This window comes from Hyla sarda, chromosome 3 (genome assembly GCF_029499605.1).
Source record: "Hyla sarda isolate aHylSar1 chromosome 3, aHylSar1.hap1, whole genome shotgun sequence".
In the NCBI taxonomy this organism is placed as follows: domain Eukaryota; kingdom Metazoa; phylum Chordata; class Amphibia; order Anura; family Hylidae; genus Hyla; species Hyla sarda.
In genome coordinates this window covers 228,175,477-228,197,477 of record NC_079191.1, presented here as the reverse complement: position 1 = coordinate 228,197,477, position 22,001 = coordinate 228,175,477, and the positions used below count along the sequence as shown (strand labels likewise).

The following is a 22,001-nucleotide window of genomic DNA, read 5'->3' as shown; positions in this document are numbered from 1 at the left end:
AGAATAAGCCGCCAGATAAGTTTGTAAGCAGCCTACCCCACTAAGAACATGTGAACGTTTAGTCAAATTGAATGTTAAAATGTATGTAGGGATAAGGAATGTTAGATGTTGGCTGAACAAACATTCATCTGACAGCTATTGAAGGTATAAGGCCCCCTTTAGCAAAGGTTACATTTTCATGTTCTCTAAAAGCAAATTTTTAAACTACTTCTAGTAATTCCACCATAAGTAACATTAAATAAATTAAAAAAAAAAACTATAGATTCCACAATTAAAAAAGCTTTATGAAATCAGGTTCTGTTCATGTGTATTTTTTACTTTAGGCAAAAGTATATGTAAATAAAGAGTCTTCCCTGGTGTATATGTCAAGTGTCCTTTTGGCATATATTGGGTCAGGATGTGTTGAAGTACCTTATTTTACTTCGCTGTATAGAAATGAGTAGTCAACCATGCTACTCTATGCAGTGGGATACCGTACAAATGTAAATCATGTGGTATTTGTTTATTTGGGGAGACAAATGCTGATTTATGTCACTGTATGCCTAAGCAGTGGCCTTTGTCTAAAGCATACGCCAGAAAAGCTCCTGTCTTATACCTCTGATATATCTGGAAAATGACATATGATGTCTTTATATTTGTCTTTACAGTGCTGGTAAAAGGTCAAGTCACCACTAAGTACTATCGGTTCCTGGCAAAACATGGTGGTTGGGTGTGGGTGCAGAGCTATGCTACAATTGTGCACAACAGCCGATCCTCCAGACCCCACTGCATTGTCAGTGTGAATTATGTTCTCACGTAAGTAAACCTGGGTGTCTTCGTTTTCCATCATGGCTGGTAAACAGTGTCTTTGTTTGCAAATGTTCCGCTGTTTTTGGCTGACATTACTTATGAAAAAAATGTCTTTGTTGGTTCTTTATGGTTCACACGTTAAATGTATTGGGATATTTATATAGCACTTAAACAGGACATCTGGTTTTCTTCAGTACAGAACAGTCTGAGTATCTTAATTTCAACCAGATTGGCCAATAAATCCATAAAAATAAAAGTGATGGAATATATTTTTTAATCCATTGCTTATTTATTGCATGAGACTGAAGTTAGATGCCATTGATGTGCACTATAAAAGAAATCTGGCTCATAAGAGAATAGCAGCACTCTGAGTAAGATGATTTTCCATGGGAATACAGTATCTGTACTGTAACAACAGTTCTCTGTAAGGCATATTACCATATCTCTGCTCTACTGTTGTGAGAGCCTGTAGAGTCTGGCGACATGAGTTTAGGACTACTCCATAAATTATAGAAAATCAGTTCCTTATACATATTACTACAATATGTATGATGAAAGTTAGAAGCCTGTTTTTTTCAGTTATTACATACATAAATATTTATGTTCAAAAGTTAGTAAAAAATAGTTTCAAGACTTCGTATCATGGTAGTATAGAGCCCAAATGATTCGAGGCCAAAAGCAGTTGTCCACAGCAATCAATCAGATTGCTTATATCAATTTTAAAAAGTCCTCTGAAATAAAAGAAGCAATCTGATTGGTTGCTATGGGTAGTTGCGCCACTCTTCCTGTACATGAGCTTTGATAAATCTCCCCCTATATATCGTCATTAGACTCTCTAAGGGTATAGTCACACGTACCTTATCTTGTGCATATTTGATGCACAGGATTTAAGGCTGTAGATTTGATGCTGTGTTCAGTCATTTATTTTACAGCCTAAAATCTTCAGCTTCAAATCCGATGCATTAAATATGCGCAGAATACTGTACGTGTGAATACACTCTTAAACTATATTGATCCCAATTAATATTAAGTGCTTTCCTCTTCTGTTTGTGCAGTGTATTAGAACTTTTTGCATTAGTTGTAATAGTATAACATCCCATTCACTGTATATGCCTTGTATAAGGTTTATGATGTAATTTGACCTGCTTATTGCCAGATACTAAGTCACTTTCTTTATTTAGCGGGGTGAAGCTTCCAAATGCTGGAGCAAGTGCTTGACAGTACCGAACAGTACCTCCTTAGTAATGGGCTATTTATTCTGTTAATGAGACTAATAAAGCTCTGAATCATGGTCATACTGTAACAATTTGGAGTCATGGTTTGTTCATCACTTTGGAAAATTGTTGCAAACAGCTGAAATGCAGTGAAATTGAATGAAAACTACAGTAAAAATTCCATGTGTGAACACAATCTATAGACGTCAAATCTACATAAAACACATCAATTATGATTGTAGGTCAAATCATATTCATCTCATGGCAAAAAAATAAATAAAATATACACTTAAAATAATAAAACTGCACAGTGTGAATTGACACCAACCCTATAGTAAGTCTAATGAGTTTACCTGAGCGATTTCCAGTACTATCAGCCTGATGAGATAACCAGCTACAATAACCAAACTGCCACCAAAGCCAGAGGATTCATGGGAAATTTAGGGGCATTACAGAACCCACATCATTGTGCATTTGTAAACCAAAATGAAGCATATCCTATACTGTCCACCTTAGCAAAAACAGATAAGCAAAAGGCATACACACAATCCTTGTTATTCTTTAAAAATAGCCTATAGTGCACTATATAAGAAAGAAAATAATATAATATAATATAACAGTATCCAGTAAACACCAACATCCCCAGCAGTGATATAGAGTTTAGGAATATTACAATATATTTTCACCAATATTATATATTTAGTGTTTAATGGTATTTTATATGTATTATACAGGGTGGGCCATTTATATGGATATACCTTAATAAAATGGGAATGGTTGGTGATATTAACTTCCTGTTTGTGACAGATTAGTATATGTGAGGGGGGAAACTTTTCAAGATGGGTGGTGACCATGGCGGCCATTTTGAAGTTGGCCATTTTGAATCCAACTTTTGTTTTTCAATAGGAAGAGGGTCATGTGACACATGAACCTCTTCCTATTGAAAAAACGAAAGTTGGATTCAAAATGGCCAACTTCAAAATGGCCGCCATGGTCACCACCCATCTTGAAAAGTTTCCCCCCTCACATATACTAATCTGTCACAAACAGGAAGTTAATATCACCAACCATTCCCATTTTATTAAGGTGTATCCATTAAATGGCCCACCCTGTATATTATATTACGTAACAAGAGCACTCACCATTCTCCCCACTTCAGTATCACACTGCTAGAACAATTTGACAGAGAGTCTGCAGGAAATCCTATATATTTATTGGTTGATGCTTTTAATTTAAGTGGAAGCTGTTGATAACCTAAATCTGTCTATTTAAAACACCTATCTTTTCAGTTTTTTTTTTTTTTTGGCCAATAAGCAATCCTGTTTATGGAGCATTTTAGTCACCAATGAGGTTAATGCAGTAGACAAATATCTCCCTTGAAGGGGTATTAGTGATGTCTATGGACAGCTTAATCTCTGTAGCCTCAATGGACATTTCATTATCCATGGGTGCACCAGTATTGTCAATTTATTGTATCCAAATATCAAATATCCATGTAGTTCACAAGCAAATTTTTGGAATCTTTATGGTATCCCATACATCAAGGGAACACAAGTCACAAGATCTACACTGTAATGATTCATTATTTTACTTTAATGTGAATGTTAGATGTTTGTTTTTATCCTGACTCTAGAAATCCACTATTCTTAGAGTTGCAGTGATGGAGTTAGCATGCTTCATTGAAGTGTCAGATGCATGTGTGACCATTAATTTACTCCCCTGTTAGACACATGTGCACTCAATATGATGTATAACTTCATGGCGTGATACAAGCCTGGCTTACAGTCAGCTCCACATCAGCTGTTTATAGGAATCCTTTGTGCAAGCTCAGCAGTGTTTACCATGCTACTTTAAGATTTTTTATGTGGACTATATTTATTGTGTATTATGGAGAGCAGTAAGTAACTCCATGATCAAGAAGTGTACCTTTCTTTGACTAGTTCTGCTTTATGAACATGATCTTCCTATTACAGTGCTTCAATATATAAGTATTTCTTTTTCTGGAGAAGGATAGGACTTTCAGGAATGTGATATGAGAAATGGTTGACAGTAACAGAAGTCTTAAAAATATGTTACTCTTAAGGATAGTAATGACATAAAGCAGATGGTTTTCAAACATGGGAATTGCAATTGGAAATGATTGGTGGAAAAGCACTGGCAGATGTTCCTGATTAGTGAGTTACCTGAATAATGCCACCTATGAAAGCCCTTGATATCTTTCCCCTAGACAGCCTGACAGATCTATCTATGTACATCCATATCATTAATATTTATAGAGTAGTTACATTGTTAAGTGGATTTATCAAAACATGTATATAATAAATTACTGTTAAAATGTGTTAATACATTGTATGTAGATGAGACCCCTAGAAAACTTGGGTTTTAGAATGTTAAACAGTATTTTATTTTAAGGTGTTCAGAGTCTGTTATTTTTTTTTAGATTTATTTTGTGTCATTGATGTAGAGAAAATGTAAAAATATATTTACATTATAAATCTATGCTAAATGGAAAGGTAGAATAACCGAACTTGTGAACAGTACAACGCAACATTCTAATGTGTCATGATGATGGTACTTATGAATTTCCAACATTTGAATATCTTAGAGTTTGGGTTGACCCCTTTACTCTCCATAACATATGTATGTCTGTCACAAAGGCATTAAAGGAGTACTGCAGCCTTAGACAACTTATCCCCTATCTGTAGGATAGGGGACATGTGTCTAATTGCGGGGGGCTCCAAACCCTGGGACACCCGCAATCTTCTGTACTGGGTAGCGGCTCTCCCCATGTGGGAGGCATGTCAATTGCAGCCTGATGCCACGGCCGACACGCCTCATCCATGTAACTCTATGGGAGAGGCAGAGATGCAGCGTTCGTGCATCCCCGTCTCTCCCATAGAGCTGAATGGAGCGGGCGTGCCTCTTAGTGAGGTTGAGGACACAAGAGCCGCGGCAGTTCTGGGTCCCCGTATGGGAGATTGCGCGGAGTATGTGTTTGTGTGTGTCCCAGTGGTTGGATACACCCCCCCCCGTGCTCAGACACGTATACCCTATCCTGCTGATAGGAGATACGTTGTTTAAGGCTTCAGTACTCCTTTAAGTGTATGGAGCGGCAACAACCTTCCTTATTGTGTGATTGAAATTCCTGAAGCTACACTGTATACTGAGGAGAAGGAGGAGTCTAGGAGGTCAGAGTATGGCAATGGGAACATTTATTTTTAAGTAAATTTTTTTATAGTAGTAAAACATAAAACACAACAAAAACTATACGAATTGAGTATTGCTGTACTCATACTAAAAAAAGAAAATGCAAAAACGAAAATTGTCTGCATCCTGAAGGGGATAAAGAAATTGTTGCACTTAGATTTTTTTTCCCTCACAGAGCACCCCTCTTTTCTCTGGGCTTTGTCTGCAACTCAGTGTTAACACATCCTGGATCCAGCAGGACAATCCCAGATTTCGGGTGCTGTCTCGCTGTCCTGGGATATCTTTATGGTATGTCCCCGATCTGTCCCTGCAAAGGAGTCAGCTTTGCACTCGTCTTCCTCCTCTCAGCAACATGACCTGCATGCTACCAGTAAGAAGGAGGTGAAAACCATGGCGGCTGAAGCTGTTGAGCCTGTCAGAGGAGCAGGCAACATTGGCAGTAATCATTGTGAACAGCTTATGTCCAAGCAGAGTGAGGTCATACAGACCCTGAAGCTGCTGCCTGTCTGTTTTCTGTACAGGCAGTAGTTTTGCTTCTGTTTCGTTTATTTGTTTAGTGTTTTTTTTCAGTCACTTTCCCCCTGCACCTACCTAACGCCTTTTTTTGGCCCACTCCCCACAGAATCCTCTCCTTTGCTTGTAGTCACACTATAGTGGTTTAGTTTAAAGTGTGGTAAACTGGCCCATAGGCTTGCTGCCCAGCTTCTCACTCACTGGAAGCCTTAGTGCTTTCAGTGTAATAAGCAGGGAGGCTGATTGGTTGGCTGCCAGCTTTCACAGCGATTACATTGAGCTCCCCACCATATGAACCTCTGCTAAGGAAATGTGAGCAGAGCTGGTGTGTATGGAGGCTGGAGTGTGAACATCATAGCCGAAAATAACAATAGTTCCCTTTGCAGTGTCCCTCCTGCTCATAGTAAGCAGATGATGTCCAGGGGCAGTGACTGGCACTCTGCAGCTGGCGTGCTTTCACCTTGTATGATAGCATGTCTGTGCACCAGTATTAGTATTAGTATGCAACAGTATCTGACTTATGTAGTGCTGTTAAAGGGGAACTCCAGTGGATTTTTTTTTTCCAAATCAACTGGTGCCAGAAAGTCAAACAGATTTGTAAATTACTTCTATTTAAAAATCTTAACCCTTCCAGTACTTATCAGCTGCTGTATACTACAGATATACAACAGAGAAATTTGTGAAGTTCTTTCCAGCCTTACAACAGTGCTCTCTGCTGACACCTCTGTCTGTGTCAGGAACTGTCCAAAGCAGGAGAGGTTTTCTATGAGGATATGCTTTTAATCTGAACAGTTCCTGACATGGACAGAGGTGTCAGCAGAGAGCACTGTTGCAAGACTGGAAAGAACTACACAATTTTTTCTGTAGTATACAGCAGCTGATAAGTACTGGAAGGACTAAGATTTCAAAATAGAAGTAATTTACAAATCTATTTTCTGGCACCAGTTTATTTGAAAACATTTGCTTTCCACTTGTTTCTACCGGAGTTCACCTTTAACCCCTTAACGACGCAGGACGTATATATTTACGTCCTGCGCCGGCTCCCGCGATATGAAGCGGGATCGCGCCGCGATCCCGCATCATATCGCGTGGGTCCCGGCGCTAATCAACGGCCGGGACCCGCGGCTAATACCACACATCGCCGATCGCGGCGATGTGCGGTATTAACCCTTTAGAAGCGGCGGTCAAAGCTGACCGCCGCTTCTAAAGTGAAACTGAAAGTATCCCGGCTGCTCAGTCGGGCTGTTCGGGACCGCCGCGGTGAAATCACCGCGGCGTCCCGAACAGCTGATCGGACACCGGGAGGGCTCTTACCTGCCTCCTCGGTGTCCGATCGACGAATGACTGCTCCGTGCCTGAGATCCAGGCAGGAGCAGTCAAGCGTCGATAATGCTGATCACAGGCGTGTTAATACACGCCTGTGATCAGGATGAAAGATCAGTGTGTGCAGTGTTATAGGTCCCTATGGGACCTATAACACTGCAAAAAAAAAGTAAAAAAAAGTGTTAATAAAGGTCATTTAACCCCTTCCCTAATAAAAGTTTGAATCACCCCCCTTTTCCCATAAGAAAAATAAAACAGTGTAAAAAAAAATAAAAATAAACATATGTGGTATCGCCGCGTGCGTAAATGTCCGAACTATAAAAATATATCATTAATTAAGCCGTACGGTCAATGGCGTACGCGCAAATAAATTCCAAAGTCCAAAAAAGCGTATTTTGGTAACTTTTTATAACATTAAAAAATGAATAAAAAGGGATCAAAAAGTCAGATCAAAACAAAAATCCCACCAATAAAAACTTCAGATCACTGCGCAAAAAATGAGTCCTCATACCGCCCCGTACGTGGAAAAATAAAAAAGTTATAGGGGTCAGAAGATGACATTTTTAAACGTATAAATTTTCCTGCATGTAGTTATGATTTTTTCCAGAAGTGCGACAAAATCAAACCTATATAAGTAGGGTATCATTTTAACCGTATTGACCTACAGAATAATGATAAGGTGTAATTTTTACCGAATTATGCACTGCGTAGAAACGGAAGCCCCCAAAAGTTACAAAATGGCGTTTTTTTTTCAATTTTGTCGCACAATGATTTTTTTTCCGTTTCGCCATGCATTTTTGGGTAAAATGACTGATGTCACTGCAAAGTAGAATTGGCGACGCAAAAAATAAGGATTTGGTTTGGTTAATATGGATTTTTAGGTGGAAAATTGAAAGGGTTATAATTTTTTAAAGGTAAGGAGGAAAAAACGAAAGTGCAAAAACGGAAAAACCCTGAGTCCTTAAGGGGTTAAGTGCTGGGTTACTAGCAACAAGTTAATGTGCTGTGACTAGTACCTGCATCTATACTAGCAAAGGTGGCTGGGGCCTAGTCCTTGAGAAGCTTATACTGTACACTCTGCATTGCCCTATGGAGCATCTATACCATCTAGGATTCTGGGACTTGTGCTGTTAATATTTTTTTCCATATACAGTACACGTTCTATCTTCATTTACAAGTCCCATCATCTAGGCCAGCCGGGGTTAGGAGAGGCATGGGCTGTTGACATGAATCACCAGGTATAACCTGACTAATATTATGGTGGGGAAAGACAGGGGCTCTTACATTCCCCAAAACAGGAAGGTCACAGCTGCAAACTGTCAGACTGCACAATCTAGATAGTAAATGAGTGCTGTCTGACAGGTTGCTACTTTGACTTCACTATCCAGAGGGATTCTAGAAAATCACTATCTGGTCTGCCGAAAAATTCTGCAAAAGGGCAAACGTAAGCTGTAAATAGATTCATAGTTGTCACCCTAAACTTCAGATATTCAAAAATTAATTATTATTCCATCAAGATCAAGGTGACTAATATAAATATTATATAGAGTTAGGGCCCATGCTTGCAGAACTCCTTAGTACAGACCCATAGATGCTATGTCGTATTCCATGTATACAGAGATTTCCTCTAGAAAGAATGCTGAGAAAATCTGCAAATACACATGGACAATGGCAAAAAAAATGTTTCGGACAGATTCAAACAAAATCTTACAGAACATACTCTGTATACATTTGATCCTGTGCATCCTCAAAATTTTTTACTTTCACAGTGACACTAGACTGTTTGGGATTGGGCGTTGCTAGAGGCGCGGCTTGATGTAAAAAATTTGCCAGAGCAGACTGGGTCGCTAGAGTGGTCCCTCTTTACATTCATCAAAAGTTAGGAGGTATACCTTTTGTTGTTGAAACTACATGTGAATACACCCTTAAAGAGGACCTGTAGTTAATATCCTAAAACTGAGATTGTTTACATAGCTTAGAGTGCCCTGATGACATATCTTTTTACAGTTTCTTGATAGACCCTCCTTTTGCTGAGATGCGTGGGTTTATAGTTTGTATGACAATTCAAGAACTCGGATGGGCGATGGGTGGAATTATACAGTCAGGAAATGTGAATGTTGTACATTGAGGGGCGTATGTACCTAATATGCACCCTCTGATGGTATAATTCCGCCCTGTACCTGATATTCACTGCTATTATTAAAATTAAGTACACACCCATCTGACTGATTCCCTGAACTGTCAGACAAATATTAAAGGGGTACTCCGGCAATAAGACTTCTTATCCCCTATCCAAAGGACCCCCGTGATCTTCCATGCCGCACCCTGTTAGAATCAGCCCCCGGAGTGTTCTCGCTCCGGGTCTGATTACTGGCTGTCTCACCCCCTCCATAGGCTTGCATTGAGGGGGGGAGCCGTGACGTCACTATGCTCCGTCCCCGTGATCACCAGTAATCATACCTGAAGCGAGCACGCTCCAGGGGCTGATTCTAACGGGGTGCAGCGTGGGAGATCAAGGGGGTCCCCAGCGGCGGGACCCCCGTGATCAGGCATCTTATCCCCTATTCTTTGGATAGGGGATAAGATGTCTTAGCGCCGGAGTACCCCCTTTAAACCCACATATCTTGAAAACTGATGGGTGTATCAAGAAACTAAGGGTGGTCTTTCATCTGTACTTTCTCTGTAGTTGCCACGAATCATACAGCACGAGGATACTACACATATTTACTGCATGAGGTAAACAATTGTATTGGGCCACCTTAAAGTAGTTTTCCGGCCAACAACATTTATATCCCCAGGATAGATTAAAAATGTATCATCACGGGTGGTTCAACCAGCCAGGACCCCTGACAAATATGGGAACTGGGGTCTTGAGTCCTCCATCTAAATGGAAGAGCAGTTATGCTTGTACAAAACCGATCAATTCATTGCCTATTGGACTGAGGGTGCACATTACTCAGCTTTTATCTGTTTTAATGATTCCTAGTGACTGGACCCCCGCGATCATACATTTATCACCTATCCTGTGAATAGATGATAAATGTTGGTTAGACAATATCAGCATATAAATACACATATAAGATAATGCATATACAAAAAAAAAAATAGCTAATGTATATAGATTTCTGTAGAAGATCAAATAATTAGCCAAGTAAAGTAATAGTCTTCTTATTTTATCCCAGAAAATGTGTCCTGTTCGTGATATGTTTTCTGCAGTCTTGGCATTCAGAGGGCACTTATTTAAAGCAGCGGGAGTTATTATCTGCTCTTTGCTCATGACATCATCACTCATCACCCCATTATAAGATCTTAGGAGGAACAGAGCCAAGAGATGGAGCTAAGCAGCTAATTTACTGTAGGCATCTGTGATTAATATTGAGCCCTTCAGATTATTTACAGTATTGTGAGAGCACGGGGGCTTGAGCCAGTGGAATACACTTCATCATTATTAGCTGACTGTTGACAATAGCCCTGTGCAACAGAACATTTTGCTAATCCGATGATTGTATATCCCAGAGAAAATCTGGTTTATTAAAAAGTACATAGTATTCTGACAAAACTTATATGAGTGAGGATTTAATAAACTGTGAACTTTGAAAACAGATTAGGTTAGTTTGTTTAAAGACTCTCCAGGCTAAGTGTACATACGGTATATGTGCATCAGTGTATGATAGGATAGATAAATGGTTCAGCTATAGCATTAGGACCACCTGCTTAAAATTGTGTAGGCTCCTTCCAGGCCACCTTAAATACCCTGACCCATCCAGGCATAGACTGGCATTTAACAGTATATATACTCTAAGTACTTAAAGGGGTACTCCGCCCATAGACATTTTGTCCCCTATCCAAAGGATAGGGGATAAGATGTCAGATCGCAGGGGTCCCGCCGCTGGGGACCCCCGGGATCTCGGCTGCATGACCCACCTGTTGCGGCTTCCGGAAACGCTGGAGGCTTCTGCTCCTGACCATGGTGACGTGAGATCCTGATGTCACGACTCCGCCCTCATGTGACATCATTCCCGCCCCTCAGTGCAAGTCTATGGGAGGGGGCGTGACAGCCGTCACACGGGGTGGAGTCGTGACGTCACGATCTCACGTCACCGTGGTCTTGAGGCGTTAGGATGAGAGCCTCCACCGCAACAGGTGGGTCCTGCAGCCGAGATCCCAGGGGTACCCAGCGGCGGGACCCCCGCGATCTGACATCTTATCCCCTATCCATTCGATAGGGGATAAGATGTCTAGGGGCGGAGTAACCCTTTAAAGTTGCACGGCAGAACCTTCATGAATCACATTTTTTTCCCCCCCAGAGATGCTCATTTGGATTTAGACTTTAAAAAACATGGATGCCATCTTGAACTGTATGTCAAGTTCTTAAAACAATATCTTAAAATTTTTTGCAGTGTAGGCACTGCCATTAAGGAATACTGCTGCCATAAAGGGGTATACTTAGATTGCAGAAAGTAGTACAAATTTAAGTAACATCCACAATAATGTCAAGAACAAAATGTTTCCAGCAGAACACTGCCCAGATCATTACACTGCTTCCCCCGGCTTGCCATCTTCCTATACTACGTTGTGGCGTAGTCTCTTCTTCAAGCAATTTATGTACACTTGCCTAGCCATCAGCATGATGTCATCAGATCCTACCATCACTGCTGCATGATCCAGGTTTTATGTCCATAATCTGCACTTTTGGTGGTGGTCAGTGGTCAGCATCGGCATTCTGATAGGTGGCTGCACACCCCCTTTTTAATTAAACTATCATGATGTGTGTGTTCTGACACCAGCATTTAAGTTGTACTCCAGTGTCAGACTGGAGACAGAAAGTTAAACAGATTTGTAAATTACTTCTATTAAAAAATCTTAATCCTCAGTACTCATTAGCTGCTGAATACTACAGAGGAAATTCTTTTCATTTTGGAACACAGAGCTCTCTGCTGACATCACGAGCACAGTGCTCTCTACTGACATCTCTGTCCATTTTAAAAACTGTCCAGAGTAGGAGAAAATCCCCATAGAGAACATATGCTGCTCTAGACAGTTCCTAAAATCGACAGAGATGTCAACAGAGAGCACTGCTTGTGATGTCAGCAGAGAGCACTGTGTTCCAAAAAGAAAATAATTTCCTCTGTAGTATTCAGCAGCTAATAAGTACTGGGAGGATTAAGATTTTTTTAATAGAAGTAATTTACAAATCTGTTTAAAGGGGTATTCCAGGCAAAACCTTTTTTATATATATCAACTGGCTCCGGAAAGTTAAACAGATTTGTAAATTACTTCTATTAAAAAATCTTAATCCTTCCAATAGTTATTAGCTTCTGAAGTTTTCTGTCTAACTGCTCAATGAAGATGTCACGTCCCGGGAGCTGTGCATGATGGGAGAATATCCCCAGAGGAACTGCACAGCTCCCGGGACGTGAGTCATCAGAGAGCAGTTAGACAGAAAACAACAACTCAACTTCAGAAGCTAATAACTATTGGAAGGATTAAGATTTTTTAATAGAAGTAATTTACAAATCTGTTTAACTTTCCGGAGCCAGCTGATATATATAAAAAAGTTTTGGCCTGGAATACCCCTTTAACTTTCTGGCACCAGTTGATTTAAGAAAAAAAATAACAATAAATAAGGTTTCCACCGAAGTACCCCATTAAAATGGGTTTCTAGGAAAAAATTATTAATTGCCCATCTTAACTCCTTAAGGACGCAGCCCATTTGGGCCTTAAAGAGGCACTGTCATTGTTAAAAACTTTTCATATATTGCAGGACTCATTATAATATGACATTTCACAATATACACCTTAAATTTTCACCTGAAATTCAAGCTCAAATAGCCATCACTAGGGGTCGCCTGTCTTTTAGCCAGACAGACTAGTCTAGATTTTACAGCATACTGGATACTGGCCGTAAAGCATACCGGTATCCAGTATACGAGATTTCTATTGTGTATGCAAAACTACAGATAAAGGATGTGTGGACATGCTGGCAGCTGGAGGCAACACTGCTCTAACACAGTTATTTACAAACATTGCAGCTTCAGTTGTTACTAAACTACAACTCCCAGCATGCTGGAATAGTCAAAGCTTTCTCTGACTCCTGAATGACAAAGAAGTTGATCAGACATTCAGGAGTCTGTGAAAGATGAATGACACACATAGTGACAGCTATGCTGATTAGCATCCAGCTTTACTAGGAGAAGATAAAACAGATAGAACATGTATTCATAAAAATACTGTCCTTTTATCTAAAAAATCCTTGCACTAATTTTATAAAGATCTATTCTTATATTTATACATTTTATCCTGTTATGAATTCACCATTATGTCTTCTGATTACTGCAGGCAAGCTCCAAGTATCTTCCTCTGACACATGACAATGCATAAAACCATAGAGGAAAGGGTTACAGAGTAGAGAGTACTGATTGGCTGACTGCCCAGGCTTGCTCCTGTGAGGGAGACAGACTGACACGCCCCCTCCAGCCTGCACAATGAAAAAGTAACTCACCAGCAGATAAATGCTTATATGTCTGGATATATAGGTCCGAGATACATAAAAATGATATGCACATAATCAGGATTGGGCCCTGAGTAACATATCATTTTTTTTCTTTTTTTTGCACTATGACAGGTACGCCTTCAAAAGATCATAACTCTTTTATATTTTCATCCACAGACTAGTATGAGGGCTTTTTTTTTTGCGCCCAGTTGTCCATTGTAATGCCATCACTCACTTTACCATTAAATGTATGGCGCAACCAAGAAAATACTATTTGTGTGGGGAAATTAAAAAGAAAACCGCAATTTTGCTAATTTTGGAAGGTTTTGTTTTCACGCCGTACAATTTACGGTAAAAATGACGTGTTCTTTATTCTTTGGGTCAATACAATTAAAATGATACCCATGATAACATACTTTTCTGTTACTGTTGCGCTTAAAAAAAAATCGCAAACTTTTTAACCAAATTAGTATGTTTAAAATCCCCCTATTTTGAAGACCTATAACTTTTTCATTTTTCTGTATAAGCAGCGGTATGAGGGCTCATTTTTTTGCGCCGTGATCTTTACTTTTTATTGATACCATATTTGCTTATATAGAACTTTTAATCCATTTTTCATAAATTTTTTTGGGAATAAAATGTTATAAAAAAGCATCTATTTTTTTACTTTTTTAATTTTTTCGTTCACGCTGTTCACCATACGGTATCATTAACATTTTATTTTAATAGTTGAGATATTTACGCACGCGGAGATACCAAATACATATATAAAATATTTTTTTAACACTTTTTGGGGGTGAAATAGGGAAAATGGGACAATTTACGTTTTTATTGGGGGAGGGGGTTTTTCACATTTTTTTTACTTTATTTTTTAACTTTTTTTACTCTTATTTTTACACTTTAATAGTCCCCATAGGGGACTATTTATAGCAATCACTCGATTGCTAATCCTGTTCAGTGCTATGTATAGGACATAGCACTAATCATGGTTATCGGTCATCTTCTGCTCTGGTCTGCGGGAAGGCAGATCAGAGCAGAAGATGCCGGGAAGGTAGTGGAGTCAGGTGAGGGGACCTCCGTCTGCAGTGCTGGATGATCGGATTGCCGCTGCGGGCGATCCGATCATCCATTTTAGTGACCGCGATGCTGCAGATGCCGTGCATTGATCATGGCATCTGAGGGGTTAATGGTGGACATCCGCGGGATCGTGGGTGTCTGCCATTACAGGCGGGTCCCTGGCTGTGATCAGCAGCCGGGACCTGCCACGTATGATCCGGGCATCGCTCCGATGCTCGTGGTTATGCTTAGGATGTAAATGTACGTCCTGGTGCGTTAAGTGCCACCTCACCAGGACGTACATTTACGGCGCTCGTCGTTAAGGGGTTAAAAAAGGAAATACTGGGTGTTACTTTGACATGTACCACCTACTTAAACATTGTTGCCAAACATGTACACTCCTTTATGGCAATAATATACCATAATGCCATTGGCTTTATAAAACAGTATAATCTGCCCCTGCCACACTGTATAGATCATTCAGAAATGGTTTGAGGAACATGATAAAAAGTTTTAGGTGTGCTGGAAAGCCAAGTACACTGCTCAAAAAATAAATAAAAAAAAAATAAATAAAGGGAACACTTAAACAACACAATGTAACTCCAAGTCAATCACATTTCTGTGAAATCACACTGTCCACTCAGGAAGCAACACTGATTGACAATCAATTTCACATGCTGTTGTGCAAATGGAACAGACAACAGGTTGAAATTATAGGCAATTAGCAATACACCCCCAATAAAGAAGTGGTTCTGCAGGTGGTGACCACAGACCACTTCTCAGTTCCTATGCTTCCTGGCTTATGTCTTGGTCACTTTTGAATGCTATCGGTGCTTTCACTCTAGTGGTAGCATGAGACGGAGTCTACAACCCACACAAGTGGCTCAGGTAGTGCAGCTCATCCAGGATGGCACATCAATGCGAGCTGTGGCAAGAAGGTTTGCTGTGTCTGTCAGCGTAGTGTCCAGAGCATGGAGGCGCTACCAGGAGACAGGCCAGTAAATCAGGAGATGTGGAGAAGGCCGTAGGAGGGCAACAACCCAGCAGCAGGACCTCTACCTCCACCTTTGAGCAAGGAGGAGCAGGAGAAGCACTACCAGAGCCCTGCAAACAGTCAGAAACAGACTCCATGAGGGTGGTATGAGGGCCCTACGTCCACAGGTGGGGGTTGTGCTTACAGCCCAACACTGTGCAGAATGTTTGGCATTTGCCAGAGAACACCAAGTTTGGAAAATTTGCCACTGGTGCCCTGTGCTCTTCACAGATGAAAGCAGGTTCACACTGACCACATGTGACAGACGTGACAGAGTCTGGTGACGCCATGGAGAACGTTCTGCTGCCTGCAACATCCTCCAGCATGACCAGTTTGGCAGTGGGTCAGTTATGGTATAGGGTGGCATTTCTTTGGGGGGCCGCACAGCCCTCCATGTACTTGCCAGAGGTAGCTTGACCTCTGATCCTCAGACTCCTTGTGAGACCATATGCTGGTGTGGTTGGCCCTGGGTTCCTCCTAATGCAAGACAATACTAGACCTCATGTGGCTGGAGTGTGTCAGCAGTTCCTTCAAGAGGAAGGAATTGATGCTATGGACTGGCCCGCCCGTTCCCCAGACCTGAATCCGATTGAGCACATTTGGGACATCATGTCTCACTCCATCCACCAACGCCACGTTGCACCACAGACTTCCAGGAGATGTCGCATGCTTTAGTCCAAGTCTGGGAGGACATCCCTCAGGAGACCATCTGCCACCTCATCAGGAGCATGCCCAGGCATTGTTGGGAGGTCATATGGGCACGTGGAGGCTACACACACTACTGAGCCTCATTTTGACTTGTTTTAAGGACATTACATCAAAGTTGGATCAGCCTGTAGTGTCGTTTTCCACTTTGATTTTGAGTGTGACTCCATATCCAGACCTCCATGGGTTGATAAAATTGGATTTACATTGATAATTTTTGTGTGATTTTGTTGTCAACACATTCAACTATGTAAAGACAAAAGTATTTTATACGATTAGTTCATTCATATCTAGGATGTGTTCTCTTAGTGTTCCCTTTATTTTTTTGAGCAGTGTATGATGATCAGAGACCCCACCTGCAACTTATAGGGCTTAAAGACTCTACTCATAATGTTTTGTTGCAAGATACCAGAGGATGGCTTCTGAGGTTTGGTGACGTCCCTGCATCAATTGGTCAGAGCTGTTTTCAGATTAAGGGATTGTCCAGGACTTTTGTTTGGTTGACAGTTGTCTGCATCCTTATGCTTGTATATAATGAAAGCTGTAGTTTCTCCTTAGCATGTAAATAGCAGGGACATATGGTGTACTGCAATGTGTACTGCAATTTGTCTATTTATCATCTATCTATATCTTTTATTTGTGATATTCCCATTTTACTTTAAGCATCAGTGTTTGTCTGCTTTTCGTCTGTTTGTACAAGATCTCAGCCTGTCTGCTAGCCTGTAGACAGATAACAACAGTTTGGAAATCATTCCTCAGAGACCTGAAGACCACCATATTTTTAGAATAATTGATGAACTCGCAAGCAAACATGGATTTACTTAGTTTCCATATGAATGGGAATATGTTCGCTATCCCCCAGACATGCTTTCACCAGTGATCCCCTAGGATATCTGCTGAAATCATTGTATTACATTTTCTTCTAGAGCATCATGTGAAATGTGTATATATGTTTGGATAAAAGAATGCAAAATGAAAACTCTTTTGGGAACATCATCCTGGAATTGAAAATATGCAATAAAAGTAGATTAAAATCAAAAGTTAAAATAAACCCAACCAAATAATCAAGGAAACACATTTTTATACAGTTACTGTGACAAATGTGTGACAAACATAAAGACACAGCAAAAAAGAACAAAAACAGCAAAAAGATAAAGATAGAAAAATTATTGTTTCAGAACTCCACCCATTAAGCCCCAATATAAAAAAATTTAGATGGATTTAAGAGAAAATTAATAACTTACTTTTATAATTTTTTTTATTTTATATACCATTTAGTGCAAATGGTATAGATTGTGGAAGTGTTATTACTTATAAGAGATATATTATTTAAAATTAAATAACACAAGCTAAAAAAGATTTGTTTTAGCTTGTGTTATGAAAAGACCTGTAAGGGTTGTATATTATAAGGCAATACATCTGTGCAGGCATGTCATTTATTATGTAAGGTACAAGGATTGCAGTTTTGGTGAGTCTTCTAACTTATTGGATTGAATAAAGGAAACCTGAAATATCATCAATAATAATTCTTTTGACCCTGGCATTGTTCAATCCACAATATGTGGCCCATCAATTGGCTCTCCAGAGGTGCTTTCCTTTAAACTTCTCATGAATTTTATAATAGTAGAGCACATAAAGCAGAAATACTACAGAGTATGATGGTTGTATAGTGCCTCACTGAGCTATTGCTGGGACATTTCTCTACCAAGTCCTAATCAAGCATCTGTTGGATATCTGGTAAAATAAGTACTGCAACCTCACCTTGTAACATACTGGGCTTAAATGATCTGCTGTGAAGTCTTGGTGCCTAACACCATGCCTCAACAGGTCAGGGTGGTCTTGGTGGCAGAAGGGTCTGTAAAATATTAATCTTTATATAGCACCAACATATTCCATAGTACATTAGACTGGGGGTTTAATATTATGGCTGATCAGCATGTATTTTATATTTAATGTGAATATATTAGCATTATATTTTGTTAAATTGTTTATATTAACATGCTGGTACCATAGTGAATGCTCTTTTGCATGAAATCATTTAAGTGAGTAGATGATCACTGTTGATCTGTGTGTAGGCTTGAATTTTTCCAATCAGAAATGCTTTTCTATCCAGTTTGGTGACACACTTATGTGGCCAATTTTCCTACCTTTTAGCCTCTATACGACACTCTAAAATCTAGGACTTGATATAGAGAAATTGCCTCTAAATGTTTTTTATGTAAAAAAAAAATCCCATGCATTTTACTTTAGAATCACGGAACTGAAAGACACCAAGGCATAAAATATAAAAATATATTAGCTCCATATTGAATAGCATTGTTTTCTAAAACTAGAGACAGTTCACTTCAAATTAATTATTAGGAATTGTAGATGTCATGTAAAGAACAAACCACCGGCAAAAGGGGATTTTCTAAAAATGAGCTACCTAGGGAAATATTCAAAGCTTGTCGCCGTAAAAAAAAAAAAATTTTGAATAAAATTCAAAATGTATATTCAAAACTGTGTACATTATTTTCTGCAAGGTTTGCACGGTTCACGTCAAAACTGCTAAAGTGGGCATGTCAAAATAATTTGAGAATTTACTATATATTTTCAAAGGCTTTGAAGACAATTTACTTGAAAAATATCATGTAAAATTCACACCAGCTCTGAGGTGGTGTAAAACCTTAATTTTTTTTTTTTTTTACTAAATGTTATATTAAAAGCCTAGACAAACAATATATAGCTGTATATAACTATTAAAAGCAGTTTAACACCTTAATTACTCATATAATTTTGCCCTTAAGGACCAACTTAAATTTTTTAAATTAATTGTACATTATTCTTTTTTTGCAGCACTCATTCTCAAAGTCCTAAAGCTTTTATTTTGTCACCTACACACCCATATAATTTTTTTAACCCCTTAACACCTTAAGGACCAAACATTTTTCAGTTTTTGCACTTAAATTTTTTCCTCCTTACATTTTAAAAATCATAACCCTTTCAATTTTGCACCTAAAAATCCACATGATGGCTTTTTTTTGCGCCACCAATTCTACTTTGTAATGACATCAGTAATTTTACCCAAAAAACGACAGCGAAGTGGAAAATAAAATAATTGTGCGAAAAAATTGAAGAAAAAACACCATTTTGCATATTTTGGGGGCTTCCGTTTTTACGTAGTACATTTTTCAGTAAAAATTATACCTTATCATTATTCTGTAGGTCCATACAATTAAAATGATACCCTACTTATATAGGTTTGATTTTGGCTTACTTCTGGAAAAAAATCATAACTTCATGCACGAAAATGAATACGTTTAAAATTGTCATCTTCTGACCCCTATAACTTTTTTATTTTTCCACGAACAGGGCAATATGGAGCTAATTTTTTGTGCTGTGATCTGAAGTTTTAATCAGTACCTTTTTTGTTTTGATGTGACTTTTTAATCGCTTTTTATTCATATTTATTTTATTCATATTTTTTATTCATATTATTTTGGAGTTTTGAATTTTTTTGCACGTACATCATTGATCGTGCGGCTTAATTAACGATATATTTTTATGGTTCAGACATTTACTTTTTTAAACTTTTTTATGCAGTGTTATAGCCCCCTCTAGGGGCTGTAACATTGCATATACTGATTGCAGGCACAGTTCAATGCATTGCCATAGGAATGCATTGGTCAGTGTTTTCTGCACTTGATTGCTCAAGCCTGGATTTCAGGCTTGGAGCAATCAAACGCCGTCCGGACAGCCGAGAATAAGGTAAGACACCTCCTGCTGTCCTGAAATCGCGGCGGTCCCGAACAGCTCAGCTGAGCTAACCGGCAGTGTATTCTCCTGTTTTAGACGCCGCAATCAACTTTGATCGTGGCTTCTAAAGGGTTAATACCGGACATCAGCCCCATCAGCGATGTCCGTTATTAGCCGTGGGTCCTGGAGCCGGCCACAGACGTAAATATACATCCATGGTCGTTAAGGGGTTAAGGACCAAGCCTATTTTGACCTTAACCCGTTAAGGACTCAGCATTTTTCAGTTTTTGCATTTTAGTTTTTTCCTCCTTACTTTTTAAAAATCATAACCCTTTCAATTTTCCACCTACAAATCCATATTATGGCTTATTTTTTTGCACCACCAATTCTAATTTGCAATGAGATTAGTCATTTTACCCAAAAATCCATGGCTAAACGGAAAAAAAAATTATTTTGTGACAAATTTGAAGAAAAAAGCTTCCATTTCTACAGTTAAAATGATACCCTACTTATATAGGTTTGATTTTGTCGTACTTCTGGAAAAAATCATAACTTCATGCAGGAAAAATGTATATGTTAAAAAATGTCCTCTTCTGACTTTTAATTTTTCCCCATTTAGGGATGTATGAGGGCTCATTTTCTGCGCCGGGATCTGAAGTTTTAATTGGTACCATTTTTGTTTTGATCTAACTTTTGATAGCTTTTTATAAATTTTTGAATAGTATAAAAAGTGACCAAAAATACGCTATTTTGGACTTTGGCATTTTTTTACGTGTACGCCATTGACTGTGCGGTTAAATTAACGATATATTTTTATAGTTTGGACATTTATGCACGAGGCAATACCACATATGTTTATATTTATTTTATTTACATAGTTTTTTTTATGGGAAAAGGGGGGTGATTCTGACTTTTATTAGGGAAGGATTTAAATCACATTTATTAACACTTTCTTTTAACTTTTTTTTTGCAATGTTATAGCCCCCATAGGGGGCTATAACATTGCATACACTGATCTCTTACACTGTTCACTGCCATGCAATAGCATGGCATTAATCAGTGTTATTAATGCTTTACTGCTCCTGCCTGGATCTCAGGCACGGAGCAGTAATTTGGTGATCGGACACACAGGAGGCAGGTAGGGATCCTCCTGGTGCCTGCAAGCTGGTGTCCTGCAAGATTTCACCGTGGCGGTTCCGAACAGCCCGACTGAGCTGCCGGGATGCATTCCGTTTCCCTTCAGACGCGGCGGTCAACTTTGATAGGCCTTGTCTGAAGGGTTAATACCGGGCATGATCGGTGATGACCGGTATTAGCCGCAGGTCCCTGCCGTTGATGGCCACCGGGACCGACTCGATATGACGCGGAGCCGGCGCAGCCCGTTATAACACGTGAGCAGGCGCAGGATGTAAATATATGTCCTGCGTTGTTAAGGAGTTAAAGACCAGGCCATTTTTATTTTTGCATTTTAATTTTTTCTTCCTCAGATTTAGCTTACCCCGCCAGTTGTTTCCCGGGTTTGCAATTATGGTGCATAGCTCAGCAACAGTGGTGCAGAATTGTAACTATTTTGGCTCAAAAAATAAAAAATGTGGCGCAATTTTTTTTAAACCATATATTTAAAAAAAAAAAAAAAAAAAGGGGGTGGGGAGTCTTTGACAATCCCAAGTAAATTAATGATTAACGTAAAAGAAAAAGTGTGCAGAAAAATACATCAATCTTTGAATTTTCCTGCCTTTGACTCTTGGCGGCCATTATACCAGAACCTGTGGGAGATGGAAGCATACTAACCCTTTATGTACTTTTTCACCAGGTATGTTCATTTCTGCTGTGGGTTTCCTTTGTACAGTTTTAGTTCTACTAGAAATTTTAAGAGTTAAAGTTACATAGGCATGGTTAATCTCCAAATAAGAAAAAGGCTCCATACATGGAA

The 22,001-nt window shown here is 39.3% G+C and overlaps 1 protein-coding gene across 3 annotated transcripts in view; it reads left to right on the top strand.

Annotated features, from left to right (window-relative positions):
* SIM1 (SIM bHLH transcription factor 1) overlaps window positions 1-22,001 on the top strand; it is a 124,187-nt gene that overhangs the window by 57,589 nt on the left and 44,597 nt on the right. For all 3 annotated transcript variants that reach the window (XM_056566187.1, XM_056566189.1, XM_056566188.1), the window contains one exon: window positions 648-795. In XM_056566187.1, the coding sequence (XP_056422162.1) occupies window positions 648-795 (148 nt within the window). The remainder of the gene's footprint in view (window positions 1-647; window positions 796-22,001) is intronic.